The sequence below is a fragment of the Oratosquilla oratoria genome, chromosome 23 (genome assembly GCF_046742065.1).
Source record: "Oratosquilla oratoria isolate Oo_2021 chromosome 23, ASM4674206v1, whole genome shotgun sequence".
Classification (NCBI taxonomy): Eukaryota; Metazoa; Arthropoda; class Malacostraca; order Stomatopoda; family Squillidae; genus Oratosquilla; species Oratosquilla oratoria.
In genome coordinates this window covers 60423223-60445140 of record NC_134799.1, presented here as the reverse complement: position 1 = coordinate 60445140, position 21918 = coordinate 60423223, and the positions used below count along the sequence as shown (strand labels likewise).

The 21918-nt window shown below is 42.4% G+C and overlaps 1 protein-coding gene across 1 annotated transcript in view; it reads left to right on the top strand.

Annotated features, from left to right (window-relative positions):
- Positions 1-21918, top strand: part of Spt-I (serine palmitoyltransferase subunit I) — a 51225-nt gene that overhangs the window by 19529 nt on the left and 9778 nt on the right. Inside the window, exons 8-11 of the mRNA XM_076207149.1 lie at positions 234-431; positions 12198-12362; positions 15736-15840; positions 16142-16249. Coding sequence (XP_076063264.1) covers positions 234-431; positions 12198-12362; positions 15736-15840; positions 16142-16249 — 576 coding nt within the window. The remainder of the gene's footprint in view (positions 1-233; positions 432-12197; positions 12363-15735; positions 15841-16141; positions 16250-21918) is intronic.

Genomic DNA, 21918 nt, shown 5'->3' with positions numbered 1-21918 from the left:
AAAGTTTACATCCAGTGATTTCCTCACCACTAGTCTATAATACAGATACATTTCCATACTAATGAATACACACAAGTTGGTTTCTTCCTAGAGATTTATAGGAGAGGCCCAAGGACTGTAGTGAGCTGGTCTTGGGATGCAGGTTTTCAGTCAGAGCAACTTGAATCCGTATTAGTAGATATATGATTGATGCAAGTCCTCTTTTGACATGACTATAACATTGATTTTTCCAGGACCCAAAGAAGGCTTGTGCTACGAGAAGGTATTTGGTTGTGGAGGGAGTCTACATCAATACTGGCAAGATATGCCCCTTGCCCCAACTTGTTGAACTACGACAGAAACACAAGTTGAGACTTTTTATTGATGAATCCATCAGCTTTGGAACCTTAGGCACCAATGGAAAGGGTGTTCTTGATCACTTTAATATTCCTGTAAGTTGGTATAGATATTTTCCTTTTGTTCAACTTCTGGTTCTATCAAAAACAAAGAGAAATGTATAAAAATCTTTGATTCTCTTTTATCATTTGAACAAGGTTGTTAGAATAAAGATGCCTGCTTCTTATCTTAACCCCTTCAATATGGGCCAAAATCTCGCGGGCAGCATTAGCTGCCAGATGTGCAATGTTGCGTCACAATACTCGCATTATAAAAAATAAAGTTACCGCTTTATTGCCCATTCTCTTTCACCCGTGAATTTTGATAACCATAGAAAATATGATGAAGCCAGTTTACAGAGTATGGGGGTCATGCAGGTACAACTACAATATATATAATCGAGACGCCGACATCGGCATCCGCACATACCCACTTACTCCTCATGACGCCTACATAGGCATCATCATATCGAAGGGGTTAACATTTCACCATTCAGGTTATCTCTGGAGGGCTCAATATCTTGCAGGAGACCCATGGCCACTAACTTGGCCCATAGGTCACCTGGAAGACATCTTGTGTTGCCTAGATGGTGTGAGAGTAGGGTAGTGTGGAATGAGATGGTCTCTGTCTTTATATGATAGTTGCATGGTTCATTTGGAACTTGTAGCCAGGTCAGCTCTATGTTGGTAAGTCTTCTGCAAGAGAGACCAGGGCCATTGAATTAATGGATAGATTGTGTTGGCACTGTTTTAATGTAGTGTGGTGATCTGAAGATATCATGCTTGTGATTTTGCTGTTTTCAGAGTGATCTCTCAGTTCAGTTTATGCATAAAGGAGCCAGGTGATTGTGCAATCAATCTGTTACCCCAGGTCTGTCTACAGAAGACCTGCAGCCTTCACAAAACTAGCAACTGCCCATGAGCAGGACCATAAGTCTCTTAGAGAAGAGCTATTGCAATGTCTGGGGATAGTCAATGTGGGGCATTGTAGTATGAGGTGTTCTTTGTTTTCTGTGTGGTGGTTGCATCTGGGCAGTTTTGTGGCCATGCATGTTCTGTTTTGGTATTGTCTCAATGAAAGATTGCATTGTGAGCTCAGGTGTGCTAGTTAAGTTCTTGTCTAGTATGGAGGGTTTTCTGTGTAGGACTTGTATCTGGGGATTGTTGTTGGAGTATTGAGTTAGGTGGTCTTTCATGAAGAACTTTTAGTTATTTGGGTGAGAATATGTTTCTGTGGGTGTTTTTTGCAGTTTTGGTGGCAGGTTGTGGTAGATGTTTGAGTAGTATGCTACTGGCATAGTTTTTTCATTCTGTTGGTGGTGCTTGTGAGATATAATGTGAGGGATGTGTGTTAAGGATTCTTGCATAGAATTGTTTCGTGTGATGTTCTATTGGGAGGATTTAGGTTTCTGTATGTAGGTGTCCAATAGGGGTGGTGGTTTTGGTGCATTCTGTAGTAACTTGCTGCTCTATTTTACAGTGTTTTTATGTTGTTTGTCTTATATTTCTGAGTGTTGGGAAATCAGGAGCCTGATGAAATATAGGATTTGAATTTTGGGGTCTCATGGTGTGCTGGTTACATGATCTTATGTATTTTTGAATGAATGTGAAGGGTGCTAGGGGCATGTTATGAACAAGTTCAGCTATTTTTTCATTCAGTACACTGCTTGTGTGATATAGTTTGATGAGTGAGGAATGCCAGGAAAATGACTGATGGGAGAAAATGATGAGTGTAGTACACAAAAGAGGAGAGACAAGTAACATTGAAAGATCAAGTTTGACATCGGTTATAGGTAAAATGCTTGAATCAATAATAGTAAATAGACTCGGAGAACACAGTGAGAGACATGATTTAATTCGTGACACACAGCATGGTTTCTCCAAGGGTAAGTCATGTGTGACTAATCTTCTATCCTTTTACACTAAAGTAAATAAGGCATCAGAAAACAATGATAATTACAGTGTTATTTAACTTGACTTTAGCAAAGCGTTCAATAAGGGGCCACACCAGAGACTACTAAATAAAATCAAAGCCCATGGCATAGGAAGAAAAGTGTTAGAATGGATTAGAGCTTGGATCAGTAACAGAAAACATCGGGTCACCATAAATGGAGTAAAATCCAGGTGGGGCAATGTTACTAGTGGGATTCCCCAGGGCTCTGTTTTGGGTCCTTTGTTGTACATTATGTATATAAACAACTTAGACAATGGGATAAATAGTGATGTTAGTAAGTTTGCAGACAACACTAAAATAGGATGCCTAATTAGGTCAGGAGATGATGCAGAGATTCTGCAGGATGATCTTAACAAATTGTTCACATGGTCGGTGAAATGGCAAATGAACTTCAATTTCTCAAAGTGCAGCATGTTAAACATAGGGCTACACAACCCCAAAAATAGATACAGCTTTGATAACATGCTTTTAGAGAAAACTGAGTGTGAGAGAGACTTGGGAGTTCTAGTGAGTCCGGACCTTAAAACCAGGAAACAGTGCATTAGCGCTACGAATAAAGCTAACGGAGCATTAGGTTTCATTGCTAGGATGCTAACAAATAGAAGTGCAGAGGTAATTATCAATCTCTAGCAATAGTTAGACCCATCCTTGACTATGTGGTACAGTTTTGGTCTCCATCCTATAGAATGGACATCAATTCACTAGAATCAGTACAGAGAAGAATGACCAAAATGATACATGGACTCAGAAATTTGCCTTATGAAGAGAGGCTTAGGCACCTTAACTTACACTCTCTGGAAAGACACAGAGTGCGGGGTGATCTAATTGAGGTGTTCAAGTAGTTCAAAGGCTTTAACAAGGGTGATACAAACAAGGTCACCATATTAAGACAACAGGGCGGTACTTGCAGTAATGGATTTAAACTGGACAAATTTAGATTTAAGAAGGAAATAGGCAAGAATTGGTTTACTATTAGGGTGGTTGACGAATGGAATAGACTTGGTAACCATGTAGTGAGCGCTGAAACTATCGGTTGTTTTAAGAAATGGTTAGACAACTTTATGGATGAGGATGACAGGTGGTAATGGACATGGAACTGCCTAGTGTCGGCCCTATGGTCTCTTGCAGTCTCCTTCATTTTTGTGTTCTTGTGTTTTTTAGTAGCAGCCAAGGCATGCACCCATGCCACCCAGTTCTAATCCCATCAATTACCAGTTTATTTCCCTCTCATTCTAACTCCTTGTGGATGAAGGGCCATCCTTGTCTCCTGCCTAATGAGCTGGCCAGAAGAAGCACAGAGTAGGGCCAGCCATTTCCTTCATTTACACAGTGACCCTCATTCCTCATTCCCTCACACAAAAAATAGGGAAGACAATAAATCCCTTTAGTCTGCATCAAATTGTCATCCATTCACAACCATTCTTCACACACATGCACACACACACACACACACACACACATACACATACACATACACATACACATACATACTCTGGTCTCTGCTAAGCATACTGTACCATGTGTTCAAAGCCCTTTTCATCCCATTCATCCATCCATCACACATTTGGTCTTCCCCTTAAGTATTGTGTATTGATTTCTGTTTGTGAGTGTTGTATATTTGAAATGAAATCATTTGTGGCATGTGTCACATTTGATGGATGTGTGCCTGTATAGTTCCTATTTTCAAGAGAAAAGGGGACAAGTTTGAGTGTAATAGTTTCAGAGGGACCAGTTTAAGTGTAGTTGGGAAGGCTTATGGTAGAGTCTTGATTGAGAGGATTAGGAGAGGAACAGAGGGAGTAATTGGTGAGGAAGAGTGTGGGTTTAGGACAGGTAGGGGTTGCGTAGATCAGATTTTTGTGGTAAGACATATGTGAGAAAGCTATAGGAAAAGGTGAGGATGTTTTTTGGGCCTTTATGAATTTGGGAAAGGCTTATGATAGGGTAGACAGGAAGGCACTATGGTATTGCAGATATATTGGATAGGAGGAAAGCTTTTAAGAGCAGTCAAGAGTTTTTATGAGAGTAGTAGAGCCTATGTTAGAATCAGAAATGGAGAGAGTGAGTGGTTTGAGGTAAAGGTGGGACTTTACCAGGGATGTGTTATGTCACCTTGGCTGTTCAATTTATACATGGATGGGGTGGTGCAAGAGGTAAACACAAGGGTAATGGGCTAGGGATTGGAGATGGTTAAAGAAAAGTGGGAGATAAGCCACTTGTTTGCTGATGCTTCTGCACTTGTAGCAGGATCAGAGGAGGGTTGAAGGAAGTTAGTGACAGAGTTTGGGAAGGTGTGTGAAAGAAGGAAGATGAAGATCAATGTGGGTAAAAGTAAGGTGATGAGATGCACAAGGGGAGAGAGTGACAGCAAGCTGGAAGTGAGTATTAAGGGAGAGAGACTGGAGGAAGTGGATAGTTTTAGATACTTGGGTGTGAATGTGTGTGGAAAGGGAGGAGTGGAGGTGGAGGTAGAATGTAGATTGAGAGAAGCATGTAAATGCCTTGGGAGATTAAAAAGTATATATAAATGATATAGACCATGGACTAAAATCTACTGTTTCCAAATTTGCTGATGATACAAAACTGTGTGGAATGGCAAATGATCACTTAAATCAATTAGATATTCAAGAAGATTTAGATATATTACAGCTATGGTCTGGAAAGTGGCTAATGAAACTTAACACAAGTAAATGCAAGGTAATGCACATAGGTAAAATAACAGTAAGTATGATTACAAGTTATTTGGAAATTCGTTAACAAAAGTGGATAGTGAAAAAGATCTCGGCGTAATTATCAGTAATGATCTCAAATCATCCAAGCAGTGTATTTCAGCCTCTGAAAAAGCAAATAAGATTCTAGGACTGATTGCGCGATCTTTTGATTTCAAAAGCCCATCACTCATTAACAAGCTATATAAATCGTTAGTTCGTCCACATTTGGAATATGCTGATTCTGTATGGTCACCGAATCTCATTAAAGACATTGACAGACGGGAAAAAGTACAACGGCGAGCCACAAAACTGATTCCAAATATCAAAAATAAATCATACGAAAATCGACTAAAACATATGAATCTGTTTTCCCTAAAAAAAGCGTAGACTCGGAGGTGATTTGATACAGGTCTTTAAGATTTTAGATTTTAAAGGGAATTGACATCAAAAGTGACAAAATTTTCACATTGAATGAGAATCGGACAAACAATGGTCTTAAACTGTCCGGAAATAGATTCATTTTGGAAGTAGGTAGAAACAACTTTGCCAACCGTGTAGTTAATGAATGGAATAAACTTCTTGCACAGGTAATGCAATGTAGTTCAGTTCGAAGCTTTAAAAATCATTTAGATAAACACCTAAGCAAGATGCTGTAATGATTATAATTTATTTCATATTATTTGTTTTTGTTATCATTTGTCTTTTGATTTTAATTTATTATTAGTTATATGTAGAAGAGAAGAAGCGAGCTTTCACAGATTGGTTACAAAGTAGGACGAGGGAGTCATATGAGACGTACAGGGAAAAGAAAAGAGAAGTAAAGAAAAAGGTAAAGGAGGCAAAGAGGAGAGCAGATGTAAAATGGGGTAAGAGTATGACAGAAATTTTTGAAAGTAATAAAAAGATGTTTTGGAAAGAAATTAAGAGAGGAAGAGGAGGCGAATCAAGTAGAGAAGAAAAGGTAAAAGGTGCAGATGGAGAGATGATAATGGAGGAGAAGGCAGTAAGGGGAAGATGGGCAGAATATTTTAGGGAGTTGCTTAATGTGAAGGAGGATAGGGAGGGAAAGATAGCTGCAGTGGGAAATGCTAAGAAAATGAGAGTGATGAGTGAGGAAAATGGAGGAGAAATAAGGAAGGATGAAGTGAAGGCAGCAGTTAAGATGATGAAAGCTGGTAAGGCACCTGGTCTGGATGGATGCCATGCAGAATGTCTTAAAAAAGGAGGTATAGTGATGGTGGACTGGTTGGTGAGGTTATTTAATGTTTGTTGGAGAGAGGGTAGAGTGCCAGAGGACTGGAGGAGTGCGTGTATAGTTCCACTTTACAATGGAAAGGGGGACAAGTGTGAATGTAGTAGTTTCAGAGGGATTAGCTTGTTAAGTGTAGTTGGGAAGGCTTATGGGAGGATCTTGATTGAGAGGATTAGGAGAGGAACAGAGGGAGTAATTGGTGAGGAACAGTGTGGGTTTAGGACGGGTAGAGGTGTAGATCAGATCTTTGTGGTAAGACAGATATTTGAGAAATCTATAGGTAAGGGGAAGGATGTTTTTTGGGCTTTTATGGATCTGGAAAAGGCTTACGACAGGGTAGACAGAAAGGAACTGTGGGAGGTTATGCGGATATATGGGATAGGAGGAAAGCTTCTTGGAGCTGTCAAGAGTTTTTATGAGAGTAGTAGAGCTTGTGTCAGGATTAGAAATGGAGAGAGTGAGTGGTTTGAGGTAAAGGTGGGACTTCGTCAAGGATGCGTTATGTCACCCTGGCTGTTCAACTTATACATGGATGGGGTGGTGCGAGAGGTGAATGCAAGGGTAGTGGGTCAGGGATTGGAGATGGTTAAGGAAAATGGAGCAAAGTGGGAGGTGAGCCAGCTGTTGTTTGCGGACGACACTGTGCTTGTGGCAGGATCGGAGGAGGGATTGAGGAAGCTGGTGACAGAGTTTGGGAGAGTGTGTGATAGAAGAAAGCTAAAGATAAATGTGGGTAAAAGTAAGGTGATGAGATGTACAAGGGGTGAAAGTGGCAGTAATCTGGAAGTGAGCATTAACACCGTATGGAAGGGGTTAAGGGAGAGCAACTGGAGGAAGTGGATAGTTTTAGATATTTGGGTGCAAATGTGGCAGGAAAGGGTGGAGTGAAGGTGGAGGTAGAATGTAGATTGAGAGAAGCGAGTAAATGCTATGGTGGTTTAAAAAGTGTAATGAGGAATAGGAATCTGGGAATGGATGCTAAGAGGAGACTGTATGAAGGAGTGATTGTGCCAACAGCACTGTATGGAGCAGAAACATGGAACATGAGAGAGGAAGAGAGAAGGAACTTGAATGTGTTTGAGATGAAGTGTCTGAGAAGTATGATGGGGGTTACTAGGCTTGATAGAGTGAGAAATGAGGAAGTGAGGAGGAGAACAGGGGTGGAAAGGGAGCTGGGAGATAGGGTTGATGAAAGAGTATTAGGATGGTTTGGACACATGGAAAGAATGAGTGAAGAAAGACTAGTAAAGGAGGTATGGAAGGCAGATGTGGAGGGAGTGAACATGAGGGGACGTCCTAGGATGAGATGGATGGATGGGGTGAAGGGGGCTTTGGGGAAGAGGGGAATGTCGGTTGAGGAAGGACGGGAGAGGACAGAAGACAGGGGTGAATGGAGAATGGTCGTATATGGAAAATGTTGTGATGCATGAGATGGATTGGACGGGGGAATGGGGGTGAGGTAGTGTGTGTGAGCAAAAATTTTGACGCAGCCCGAAGGGATTTCTCCCCGTCCTCTCCTTTATATGGGGGGACGGAGAGGGGGGGTCGCCGATTTAATGAAGCGGCCTTGCTGTGGATGTGCTGTGTCCTGCGACACTGCTTCTGACCCAGGGCAGTGGACAGGGTGCAGGGATGACCCGTCATCTAGGAGGTGCTAAGATGGGAAGGAGGGTGGAGGGGTGTGGAGTGTTTTCGGGGATGAAATGGGTGGGAATGTTTTTGTGCCTTTTCCTTTTTGGCTACCCCCCTGGTAAGGGGGGAAAAAAGCCTTGGTATATTGGTATATGTATATTTACCTGTTTGTTTATTATCTAACTATACCTATGCATTTATTTATGTATTTTATTTGTTATTTACATTATTATAGTTTTTATTTATTAATTTATGATTTTTATTTTGCATCTGACCTAGATATGGACCAGAAGGTCTCCTGTCGGCATGCTCCGCCTTTGTAATCCTTTGTAATGAGAAATAGACATTTAGGAATGGATACTATGAGGAGATTGTATGAAGGAGAGATTGTATTGACAGCACTGTATGGGGCAGAAACATGGAACATAAGAGAGGATGAGTTTGAATGTATTTACCTAGTTGTATTTTACAGGAAGGGGAGTTATGCTCGTGGTGTCCTGTCTTCATATCTCGTTTTATCTAGACTGTTTTCCAATTCGTGTATCATTTTTGCATACATCACATTCTCACCTAACTTGTTTGAAACGTCAATTACCCTGTGGAATGTTTTTGAGATGAGGTGCTGAGAAGTATGGTAGGGGTTACTATTCTGGATAGAGTTCGATATGAGGAGGTGAGGAGGAGAGCAGGGGTGGAAAGGGAGTTGTTGTTGTTCCCTAGACTGTCTGTCTGAGCAGTCCTGTCTCCCCAAGGAATGCCACAGCCGAAATGGGGTTTTCCCACAAATCCTATGGAGTGTATGTTGTGTTGTTTGTGTGCATGATTGTGTATAATGCAGTCTTCCATGATGTGTTGAATAGTATGGGGTGAAGTGTTATATCCTGGGCATTTGTCCACAATGCTGTCATCCAGTCTCATCTGGTAGCTTAGAAGGGCTGGGCAGTGGCTGCGTCGCAGTTTGGCCAGGTGGACTGTCATTTTGTGGGATAGAGGATTCAGAGGGATGGATATCAAGGGGTCTGGCATGCAGCAATTTGTTGTCTTTTAGTGTGTTAATGGAGCAGTGAGTGATGTGATTATATGTTTCTGGAGGCTGGTATTTGGTGATTTTGGAGGAAGAGAAGAGAGTATTTGTGTGTGATATAGATATTTGGGTGTTTTTTTTATATTTCTTGGTGTGTGTGGGTGTTCTGCTATGTAGTGTAGCCAAATCTTCAGCAACACTTCTCACCAACTCGACAAAAGAACACAAATACATTCCTCAACTCTATATCAACAACACTCTAATACCACACACACACACACCAAAAATTCTTGGTGTAACATACTCTACATCCATGTCATTTAAACAACACATCACAAACATAAAAAATAAATGCACACCTAGACTCAGCGCACTTAAATCAATCAGTGGAACAACATGTGGACAAAATAAAGAAACTAACGCTACAATATACAAACAATGCATACACTCAGTGATGAATTATGCGAGTCCAGCATGGGCACCTAATCTCACTGAGACACACACCTCAACACCCTTCAGACCATACAAAACAAAACATTAAAAACAATTACAGGCTGCACATAAACAACACCTACAGACCACCTACACTGAAACAAAAGTCCTCAAAGTCAAAGATCGCCTTGACATGGAAAGGGAGTTGGGAGATAGGGTTGATGAAAGATTATTAGGATGGTTTGGACTCGGAAAGAATGAGTGAAGAAAGATTAGTAAAAGATGTGTGGAAGGCAGAGGTGAAAGGAGTGAACATGAGGGGGCGACCAAGGATGAGATGGATATTGGAGTAAAGGGGCATTGGGAAAGAGAGGAATGTCTGTTGAGGAAGGGAGAAGACAGGATAGGGATGAATGGAGAATGATTGTGTTTGGATGATACTGTGATGCATTAGGGGGAGTGGGTAGGGGATGGGGGGTGAGGGTGTATGTGTGAATGATATTTTGATGCAGCCCAAAGGGATTTCTCCCCATCTTTTCTTTTTCTGGGGGTCGCTGATTAAATGAAGCTGCCTTGCTGTGGATGTGCTGTGTCTTGCTACACTGCTTCTGACCCAGGGCAGTGGTCAAGATGTGTGGATGACCCATCATCCAGGAGGAGCCAAGATAAGAGGGAGGGTAGAGGGTGGAGGGGAGGGGAGTATGTGGGGATGGAATGGGTGGCAGTAGATTTTGTGCCTTTGGCTACCTCCCTTGTAAGGGTGAACTAGCCATTACAGTCGCCGCAAAAATAATCTATACACTAAGGACTTTTGGACAATAAAACTCAAAAGTACAACTAACATGTGCTTTATTTCCACTTAAGAGTTACATTTAGTATTTTGTCATGTTCCCCTTGTTCTTGAGTACCATCTGGATCCTTCTGGGCATTGAAGAGGCGAGTTTGGTGAAGTAGGCTCTGTCCATAGTGACCCAGATCTTCTTCAGCACCTCCTTCAGGTCTGGAATACTGGTGGGTTGCGATTTCTCCAGTTCGTTTTTCATCAGATTCCAGGCATTTTCTATTGAGTTCAAGTCTGTGGAATTGCCTGGCCACTCCATAACACTGATATTGTTGTCATTAAGGAACTTTATCACTTCCGTAGACCTATGGGCAGGGGCACCGTCATGCATGAAATGATCACACTCATGGATGTCCCAAAATTCGAGCATGTGATCCCTCAAAACATTGATATAATTGCTCCCTTTCATGGTCACATTCTTGGGGAGGAAACATAGTCCACCCCAGACCTTGTTACCACTAAAGGTACCCCACACCATCACACTGTCTGGGTGTTTCACTGTTTTAACTGTGTACCGCGGGTCGAATCTGGACACATCACTGGGGCGACGAACGATCTTGGAGCTGCCCCTGATCAGCCTGAAGGTACTTTCATCACTGAATATCACCTTCTGCCACTGCTCTGATGTCCAGTCCTTGTATTTCTTACAGAAATCAATCCGTTTCTTCTTCATGGCCTCTGTGAGCAGGGGCTTCTTGGCGGCACGTCGAGCTGGCATTTTGAGGTCCTTCTGCAGCCGATGTTGGATCGTTCTTTCAGCAACGTTTTTAAGGAGAGCAGGATGTTTTTGCTTCAGACTAACAGCTGTTATACATGGATCTGACATCACTTCTCATTTTAGGATCTTGTCAGTGCGAGTAGATGTCTTCTTTGGGGCTCCAGAGCCTGGCTTTCTTGGTGGTACCGTACCAGGAGGGTGTGTGGCGGCTGCTTTCTTCAGGCTGTAAATGACCATTCTGGTCACCTGCAGGTCTGCGGCAACACGTATCACAGACATTCCCTGCTCTAACAGAGCTAGGGCGCGGGCCTTTTCTTGCATTGAAAGCTTGGAATGACCCATTTTGATCACCAGAAGGAGAGTTAGAGGGCACCAAAGTCAGTGAAAAAGTGAACAAAAGGGCACTAAAGAGCAGCATGCATAGACTTCTCTCATCTAGCGCTGGCAGCGCATTGAAGCGTGATGTGTTGGCGAACAGTGTAAAAAGGCATGCTCTACACACCCACGTCATCAGTAGCTCCGCCCACTTTTTATTATGGCGGGAAATTAAGTGAAATCTATTCATAAAATCCCGTGTATAGATTTTTTTTGCGGAAAAAGTGTATAGATTTTTTTGTGGCGACTGTAGTATATGTATATATGTGCTTACAATAAATATGTTTAGTGCAGGTGGGGCAAGTGTAAGGGCCTGGGTTGGTTTCTCTATTGTCAGCTGAATGGAAGAGAGATGGGAGGTCAGGCACCATTGTACTGACCTGGTGTGAAAATATTGGGATACAAGATAGGAAGAGTATTAGGAGTAGTGTGTGGAAGTGTAAAAAGTGTCTCTGGCCCAATCCAGAGTCCATAGGCCCTTGGGGAAGTGGGGACAATTGTGTATTCATTGGTGGACTAATCTGATAACTCCTGCAGGTAAAATTTCTCCATGGTAGGGGGGGGGGGGGTTCCTTTTCCACCCGAGTGATTTTGTAGGTCCTGCAGGTAAAATTTCTCCATGGTGGGGGGGGGGTTCCTTTTCCCACCGAGTGATTTTGTAGGGTAGACACAGGAGCTCCTCTCAACAGAAAATGGGCTATATGTCATTGCTACAATTTTTCACTTTGAGGGCTAACTTGAATTTCAAATATAGTGTAAAAACCAGTACATCAACTGAAAGATAAATGAATGGTGAATACTTTGACCATTATGTGATGAAAAATAAATGCCGTATTATCTAACTTGGAGTAAGGATACTTTATAGAATTAGATTTGTTTTGCAGGTTGAAGAGGTAGATATGATTATGGCTTCTCTTGAGTTTGCACTGGCTACCACAGGTGGCTTCTGTGTGGGCACCAATTTTGTAATAGAACATCAACGGCTGTCTGGCCTTGGCTATTGTTTCTCTGCCTCCTTGCCCCCAATGTTGGCAGCCGCTGCAATAAAGGTAAGTTATATGAATTTGTTTACTTTTATGTATAAATAATAACCTTCACTGTTCCTTCTGGCCTTACATTTTCTTTTTTCTCCTGTTCTATAATGGGGTATTGATTGCATGTTATGTAGTAGAGATTCAAAGGTAGTGCACAGCTAATACTTTAGAGACTGTTTTGGAGTGCCCCTTGAATGCAGTAATGCCCTCCACAAGCTCTCACTACAATGCAAACCAGACATTTCTCTTCAGTTTGAGAGCCACACCCACCTCAGCCAGAACTTCTTGCTGTCGATTAAGACCTCTTTTTCAGCAGTATAGCCACCCCGCACCCCCAATTGTAATAAAATCCTATGGCACAAGTCTCGGGTAAGCCAGCACCCTGTGCCACCATATTGAAGTAGTTAAAGTAAAACCTCTTCAGAGGAATAATACTACTTTTGTACTATGAATGCCCCTCATTTTTGTTGTTCCCTTGAAACTGTCCTCTACCACCACAGTGACTCTACCTCTTTGTATTCCCATGTGGTAGAGCATCAAAAGAATTCTGCCATTGCCAGTCATAAAAGGCAATGAAGTAGGACTGTGTGGTGGGACCAGGGATCCTGCTCTATGTTCATCCTACAAAAAGTTGAGGCATAAGAGGGTCTGGGAGTAGAACTCCAACCAGAACCCTAAAATTTGGAAAGCAGATGTAAAATGGAGGAGTATGACAGAAAATGTTGAAAGTAATAAAAAGATGTTTTGGAAAGAAGTTAAGAGAGGAAGAAGAGGTGAGTCAAGTAGAGAAGAAAAGGTAAAAAGCACAGATGGACAGATGTTAATGGAAGAGGAAGTGGTAAGGGGAAGATGGGCAGAGTATTTTAGAGAGCTGTTGAATGTGGAGAAGGATAGGGAGACATTGGTGGTAGCAGTGGGAGGCACTAAGAAAATCATGGCAATGGGAGAGGAAAACAGGAGAAATAAGAAAAGATGAGGTACAAGTAGTTTTAAAAATTGTGAGAGCAGGTAAGGCAACTGGGTTAGATGAGTGTTATGTGGAACTTCTGAAGAAGGGAGGCACAGTAAAATAGTGGACTGCTATTGAGGCTGAATCTGTCTAAGGGAAGGTAGAATGCTAGAGGACTGGAGGAGTGCCTGTATAATTTCAGAGGGATCAGTTTAAGTGTAATTGGGAAGGCTTATGAGAGGGTGTTGATTGAGAAGGTTAGGAGAGGAACAGGGAGTTATTGGTGAAGAACAGTTTGGGTTTAGGACAGGTAGGGATTGAGTGGACCATATTTTTGTGGTAAGACAAGTAAGTGTGTGTGTGTATTCACCTTTCACTTTGGTCTTTGGATCATGTATTGGACTCATGATCGACAGCTATTTCCCTCCCGGAAGAGAGCTCAGAGCTCATATGACTGATCTATGGGTAATGCTATGACCTTACACACACACACACCCCCAACTCTTCGCCCACGAGAGTCGGAGTACAGACGCTCCTCTACTTACGTTCATTCGTTTTATGTTTTTTTTATTTTACGTTTGAACTGACTGTAAAAAAAATCGTAATTTTTTTTTTGTTTTGAATGAATTTTTGAGTTTAGCGCGCTCTACGTAGTACGAGACATTCAAACGATACTTACGCATGACGCTGTGTCCATTGTTTACATGGCGCAAACGACAGACTGAACGTGCCTTGCCTCCTCCTCCTCCTCCTCCCCCTCCTCCCTCTCCTCCACCATCTCACTTTATGTTGCTTGAATTTAATTTATTTGAAATTAATGTTATTATTTTACAATGTTATGTTTATGATTAATTATCTAGGGGTGTTTTATAAGATATGGTAATAGAATTTATGGATGTATAGTACAGTATGAACGGTCATACATTACTGGAACGTACAGTAACAACTTACGTTCATTTTCACGTTATGTTCGGCCGTTCGGAACGTAACTAAAACGTAAGTTGAGGAGCGTCTGAAATGACCCGAAGTGCAGCAATACTGAAATAATTTCAGCCGTGGGCAGGGTTTGAACCAGGTAATGCCGCATCTCCATACTGGCAGTCCAGTACTCTATCAACCGTGCCACCAAGTCGGTGTTGTGTGTGTGTGTGTGTGTGTGTGTGTGTGTGTGTGTGTGTTTGTTTTATAAGTCGAGGTTTTACATTAGTAGAGCTTATGTTGTGGTTGGAAATGGAGAGAGTGAGAGTGGTTTGAGGTGGTGTGTCTGCACTAGGGGTGTTATTTTGCCATAGTGGTTAGGTTGAATGTGTACAGGGATGGGGGTGTTGGTACAGATTTAGATGTGAGGGTGACGAACAGGGGATTTGAAATGGTTTGAGAGTTGTTTGCTGTAATAACACTGCAGTTGTGGCTGTCAGAAGAGGATCTGAGACAGCTAGTAATGGAGTTTGGGAAGGTATGTGATAGGAGAAGGTTGATAGTAAATGTAGATAAGAGCAGAGTGTTGAGATGTACAAGAGGTGAGGGTGGCAGCAAGGTGGAGGTAAATCTCCAAAGGAGAAAGGTGGATATTTTTTAGATATTTAGGATTGCATGTAGTAGAAAATGGCGGAGTTGGGGTGAAGGAAAACTGTAGAGTGAAGGAAGTAAATGTCATGGAAGAATGAAAAGTGTCAGAGAATAGGTATCTAGGGATGGATGCAGAGAAGACTGTAAGAAGGGGTGATTGTGCTGTAGGGGCAGACACTTGGAATTGAAGGGTGACAGAACAGAGAATGTTAAATGTGTTTGAAATGAAGTGCCTGAGAAGTATGGTGGGGGTAACAAGGATTGATAGAATGAGAAATGAGGTGGAGAGCTGGGCTGGAAAGGAAGCAGGAAGAAAGGGTTGATCAAACAAGAGTGGGAGGGTTTGGACACTGAGAAAGAATGAAGGAAGAAAGACGAGCAAAAAATGTGTTGAAGGCAGAGGTGAATGAAGTCGACCTAAGGGGTAGACCAAGAATGAGATGGATGGATGGGGCAAAAGGGTTTTGAGATAAAAGAGAATGTCTTTTGAGCAGGGAAGGGAGATGGCAAGAGAGAGGTGCATGTGGAAAATGGCTGTGAATCAAAAGGGAAAAAATGGCATTGCCCAAAGACCCTCTATTCAGGTTGCTGTGCAAATGAAGAAGCTGGCCCTGGTGTAGATGTGCTGTTGTCTGCATTGCTTTTGATCTGGGCAATGGGCAGAGGACAAGAATGATTTTTCATCCAGAAGGAGCTAAGATAAAAGAAATGATTGATGGTTGGGAGAGGAGTGGGTGAGGGTGGGTTGCCTTTGCTGGCTACCCTTCTTTGTCAGGAGGAAGAAGCCTATTTGTATATAGATATGATAGGTTGAGATGTAGTCATTTTTGTGGATCAGTCTTACCATGTTTTAACTTGTTTTTCTCCAAGGCTTTGGACATCATTGAAGACGAAGGGCCACGATTGGTGGTGGACCTTCAGGAAAAGTGCAAGGCCATGCATGAAGCACTAGAGAGCCACTTGGCTCCATCCAAGGTGAGGAGTGATTTGGAGATGGGTTCATATCATCAATAGCAGTTTTGTACTAAATAAAAAAAAAAAAAAAAAAAAAAATCATGAAAGTTTCAGGATCATGAGTGTTTATGTCCAGATACTGTACAGAAAGAGATGACCCTTCATCCATGAGGGGCTAACATGGAGGGGTGACATATAAGTTCTAAACAGGTCTAGGGAATATGGGTGTATGCTTTAACTTGGTAACCTCTTTATAAGGGGAAAAAGGTTTTTTGGTATGTAGATATATATGTACTGTACATAATGATCATTATACTTTCAGGTTGAAGTAGTGGGTGACCCCATTACCCCAGTCAAACATGTGGTTTTGAAGGAACCATTGGGTAATCATGAGGAGGAATGTGACTTATTCAGAAAAGCAGTCAAGAAGGTGAGGAATGTGTAGTTCTTTGATAATGTTCAGAATATACCAAGGCAACTTTGTGAGATTCCTACCCTCTTTTTCTAATAAAGGGTACTACTACCCAACCCTTCATGGTGATGAATTTGGCTACCAGCAGTCTCACTCCATCTGTTCACATTGGTTTGGCAACTAGTTCCAAGTTATTAAATCCAAATTTTGCCATTCCTCTACTTTTGGTGATATTATGTTACTATATATATATATATATGTATATATATATATATATATATATATATGGTACTATATATATATATATATATATATATATATGGTACTATATATATAGGAAGCTCGCTGGCTGAGCGGGTTAGGGTGTCGTTACTTGCGGCAAAGGTCAAGGTGAGGATGGTTCAAATCCTGCCACCAGCGAAGTTGAACCAAGGGCATGGTTCATTAAATTCCATCCCAAAGCCCTCTGTGAGGGGCACCATCCTAGCCTCCTGGTAGGGGGGAGTGTGTGATGTTAAACCATATCACTATATATATACTGTATATATATGAGAGAGGAAGAGAGAAGGAGTTTAAATGTGTTTGAGATGAAATGTCTAAGAAGTATGATAGGGGTTACTAGGCTAGATAGAGTGAGAAATGAGGAGGTGAGGAGGAGAACAGGGGTGGAAAGGGAGCTGGGAGATAGGGTTGATGAAAGAGTATTAGGATGGTTTGGACACATGGAAAGAACAAGTGAAAAAAGTGAAGAAAGATTAGTAAAAGAAGTGTAGAAGGCGGAGGTGGAAGGAGTGAATATGAGGGGGCGTCCTAGGATGAGATGGATGGATGGGGTGAAAGGAGCATTACAAAAGAGAGGAATGTCTGTGGAGGAAGGACAGGAGAGGGCAGAAGATAGGGGTGAATGGAGAGGGGTTGTGTATAGATGATGCTGTGATGCATGAGGGGGAGTGGGTGGAGGATGGGGGGTGAGGAAGTATGTATAAGAACAAATTTGATGCAGCCCGAAGGGATTTCTCCCCGTCTTCTCCTTTTCTGCATGGGTGGACGTAGAGGGGGGGTCGCCGAATTTATGAAGCGGCCTTGCTGTGGATGTGCTGTGTCTTGTGACACTGCTTCTGACCCAGGGCAGTGGGCAGGATACAGGGATGACCCGTCATCCAGGAGGTGCCAAGATAGGAGGATGGAGGGGAGTGGAATGTATAGGAAATGGAATGGGTGGGAGTGGTTTCTATGCCTTTTTCTTTTTAGCTACCCCCCGTGTAGGGGGAAAGCCTTTGGTATATGTATGTGTGTATATATATATATATATATATATATGAGCATCAAGAGTTTTTACAAGAGTAGTAGAGCTTGTATTAGGATTAGAAATGGAGAGAGTGAGTGGTTGAAGGTAAAGGTGGGACTTTGTCAGGGATGCGTTATGTTGCCCTGGCTGTTCAATCTATACATGGATGGGGTGGTGCGAGAGGTAAATGCAAGGGTGGTGGGTCAGGGATTGGAGATGGTTAAAGAAAATGGAGAAAAGTGGGAGATAGCCAGTTGTTGTTTGCTGATGACACTGCACTCGTAGCAGGATCAGATGAGGGATTGAGGAAGTTAGTGACAGAGTTTGGGAAGGTGTGGAAAAGAAGGAAGTAGAAGATAAATGTTGGTAAAAGTAAGGTGATGAGATGTACAAGGGGAGAGAGTGGCAGCAGGCTGGAAATGAGTATTAAGGGATAGAGACTGGAGAAAGTGGATAGTTTTAGATACTTGGGTACGAATGTGGAGGGAAAAGGAGGAGTGGAGGTGGAGGTAGAATGTAGATTGAGAGAAGCTAGTGAATGCCTTGGTGGATTAAAAAGTGTCATGAGAAATAGACATTTGGGAATGGATGCTATGAGGAGATTGTACAAGTATGAAGGAGTGATTGTGCCAACAGCACTGTATGGGGTAGAAACATGGAACATAAGAGAGGAAGAAAGGAGGAGTATGAATGTGTTTGAGATGAGGTGTCTGAGAAGTATGATAGGGGTTACTAGGCTGGATAGAGTGAGAAATGAGGAGGTGAGGAGGAGAATGGGGATGGAAAGGTAGTTGGGAGATAGGGTGGATGAAAGAGTATTGGGATGGTTTGGACACGTGGAAAGAATGAGTGAAGAAAAACTAGTAAAAGAGGTGTAGAAGTAGTGAACATGAGGGGGCGACCTAGGATGAGATGGAAGGATGGGGTAAAAGGGGCATTGAGAAAGAGGGGAATGTCTGTTGAGGAAGGACGGGAGAGGACAAAAGATAGGGGTGAATGGAGAATGGTTGTGTATGGATAAAGCTGTGATGCATGAGGGGGATTGGGGTGAGGGAGTATGTATGAGAAATAATTTGATTTAGCCCAAAGGGATTTCTTCCCATCTTCTCCATTTCTACATGAGGACTTGAAGGGACAGAGAGGGAGGTTGCCAAATTAATGAAGCAGCCTTGCTGTGGATGTGCTTTGTCTTGTGACACTGCTTCTGACCCAGGGCAGTGGAAAAGATGCAAGGATAACCCATCATCCAGGAGGTGCCAAGATAAGAGGGAGGGAAGAGAGTGGAGGGGAGTGGAGTATGTAGGGGGTTGGAATGGGTGGGAGTGGTTTCTATGCTTTTATTTATTTATTTTTTTGCTATCTCCCGTGTAAGGGGAAAGAAGCCATTGGTATATGTGTGTGTGTGTGTGTATATATATATATATATATATATATATATATATATATATATATATAAAATATATATATATATAAACACACACACGCACACGCACACACACACACACGCACACACACACACACACTGCCACCAAGTATTCCCACTTGGGTCGTAAGAGGCGAGAAGGGACGGGGATTGGGACTAAGCATCATTCTCCTTGTAGCCCCACAGGGGACATTCCTAAACAAAAAAGAGAAGGCATAAGAGGGTCTGGGAGTTTTTGGACCAGCACCCTAAGGTTTGGGTCTTTTAATGTGTGTGGATGTGGTACAGATGAGAGTAAAAGGGAAGAGATAGGTAGTATGTTTGTGAGAAGAAAGATGAATGTGTTGGCTTTGAGTGAAACTAAGTTGAAAGGGAAGGGTGAGTGTAAGTTTGGGAGTGTAATTGGAAGGTTATCAGGAGTGAAGAGAGGGCGAGGGAGGGAAGTTGTGGCTATTCTAGTAAGTGAAGAGATAGGTAAACGTGTAGTGGAGTGGAAGGAGGTTTCCTCAAGGATAATGTGGATGAAGGTGAAACTGGGAAAGGAGATGTGGGTCTTTGTAAGTGCATATGGGCCTGGCAGTGAGAAGAATGTAGAAGAAAGGGAGGCCTTTTGGATAGATTTAAATGAGTGCATAGAGGATTTAGGAAGAAATGTCAATGTAATAGTACTGGGAGACCTTAATGCTAGGGTAGGAAATGGTCCAATCGATGGAGTGGTTGGGAAATGTGGAGTTCCAGGAAAGGATCATAGTGGAGAGTTGATGGTGGAAATGTGTCAAGAAAGAGAGTTGATGATAGCAAATACAGTGTTTCGGAAGAAAGTCAAGCATAAGTACACATGGGAGAGGGTGGTGGAGGGAAGGGTGCTAGGTAGAGTGCTAATGGATTATGTAGTGGTAAATAGGATTATGATAGGAAGAGTTAAGGATGTACATGTGCTAAGGGGAGAGGGTGGGGGAATATCAGATCATTTTTTGGTGGAAGGTAAGTTGAGAGTGGAGGATAGATGGAGAAAGAGGAAAGGGACAAAAGGTAGGGAGGTTCTTAGAGTGAACTCTTTGAATGAAAAGGAAAAGAAGGAGTACAGAAAGAAGCTGAAGGAGGAGTGGGAGGGAGTAAAGGATAGAGTAGAGGTGGGTGTGGAGGAGGAATGGGGATGGTTCAAGGAGGGAGTCATAAAGTGTGCAAGGATGGTGTGTGGAACAAGAAGGACGGGGAAATAGAAGAAAGGGTAGTGAATGGTGGTATGAGGAAACAAAGAAGGTTGTAGAAGAGAAGAAGCAAGCTTTCACAGATTGATTACAAAATAGGACGAGGGAGTCATATGAGAGGTACAAAGAAAAGAAAAGAGAAGTAAAGCAAAAGGTAAAGGAGGCAAAGAGGAGAGCAGATGTGAAACGGAGTAAGAGTATGATAGAAAATTTTGAAAATAATAAAGATGTTTTGGAAAGAAATTAAGAGAGGAAGAGGAGGTGAATCAAGTAGAGAAGAAAAGGTAAAAGGTGCAGATGGAGAGATGATAATGGAAGAGATGGCAATAAGGGGAAGATGGGCAGAATATTTTAGGGAGTTGCTAAATGTGAAGGAGGATAGGGAGGGAAAGATAGCTGCAGTGGGAAATGTGAAGAAAATGAGTGATGAGTGAGGAGAATGGAGGAGAAATAAGGAAGGATGAGGTGAAGGCAGTTGTTAAGATGATGAAAGCAGGTAAGGCACCTGGTCTGGATGGATGCCATGCAGAATGTCTGAAAAAGGGAGGTACAGTGATGGTGGACTGGTTGGTGAGGTTATTTAATGTTTGCTGGAGAGAGGGTAGAGTGCCGGAGGACTGGAGGAGTGCCTGTATAGTTCCTCTTTACAAGGGAAAAGGGGACAAGTGTGAATGTAGTAGTTTCAAAGGGATTAGCTTGTTAAGTGTAGTTGGGAAGGCTTATGGGATGATCTTGATTGAGAGGATTAGGAGAGGAACAGAAGGAGTAATTGGTGAGGAACAGTGGATTTAGGACAGGTAGAGGTTGTGTAGATCAGATCTTTGTGGTAAGACAGATATGTGAGAAAGCTATAGGAAAGGGGAAGGATGTTTTCTGGGCCTTTATGGATCTGGAAAAGGCTTATGGTAGGGTAGACAGAAAGGCACTGTGGGAGGTTATGCAGATATACGGGATAGGAGGAAAGCTTCTGAGAGCTGTCAGGAGTTTTTATGAGAGTAGTAGAGCTTGTGTCAGGATTGGAAATGGAGAGAGTGAATGGTTCGAGGTAAAGGTGGGACTTCGTCAAGGATGCGTTATGTCGCCCTGGCTGTTCAACTTATACATGGATGGGGTAGTGCGAGAGGTAAATGCAAGGGTAGTGAGTCAGGGATTGGAGATGGTTAAAGAAAATGGAGAAAAGTGGGAGGTGAGCCAGCTGTTGTTTGCGGACGACACTGCGCTTGTGGTAGGATTGGAGGAGAGATTGAGGAAGTTGGTGACAGAGTTTGGGAGAGTATGTGATAGAAGGAAGCTAAAGATAAATGTGGGTAAAAGTAAGGTGATGAGATGTACAAGGGATGAAAGTGGCAGTAGACTGGAAGTGAGCATTAAGGGAGAGCGACTGGAGGAAGTGGATAGTTTTAGATACTTGGGTGCAAATGTGGCAGGGAAAGGTGGAGTGAAAGTGGAGGTAGAATGTAGATTGAGAGAAGCGAGTAAATGCATTGGTGGATTAAAGAGTGTAATGAGGAATAGACATTTGGGAATGGATGCTATGAGGAGACTGTATGAAGGAGTGATTGTGCCAACAGCACTGTATCGGGCAGAAACATGGAACATAAGAGAAGAAGAGAAAAGGAGTTTGAATGTGCTTGAGATGAGGTGTCTGAGAAGTATGATGGGGGTTACTAGGCTAGATAGAATGAGAAATGAGGAGGTGAGGAGGAGAACAGGGGTGGAAAAGGAGCTGGGAGATAGGGTTGATGAAAGAATATTAGGATGGTTT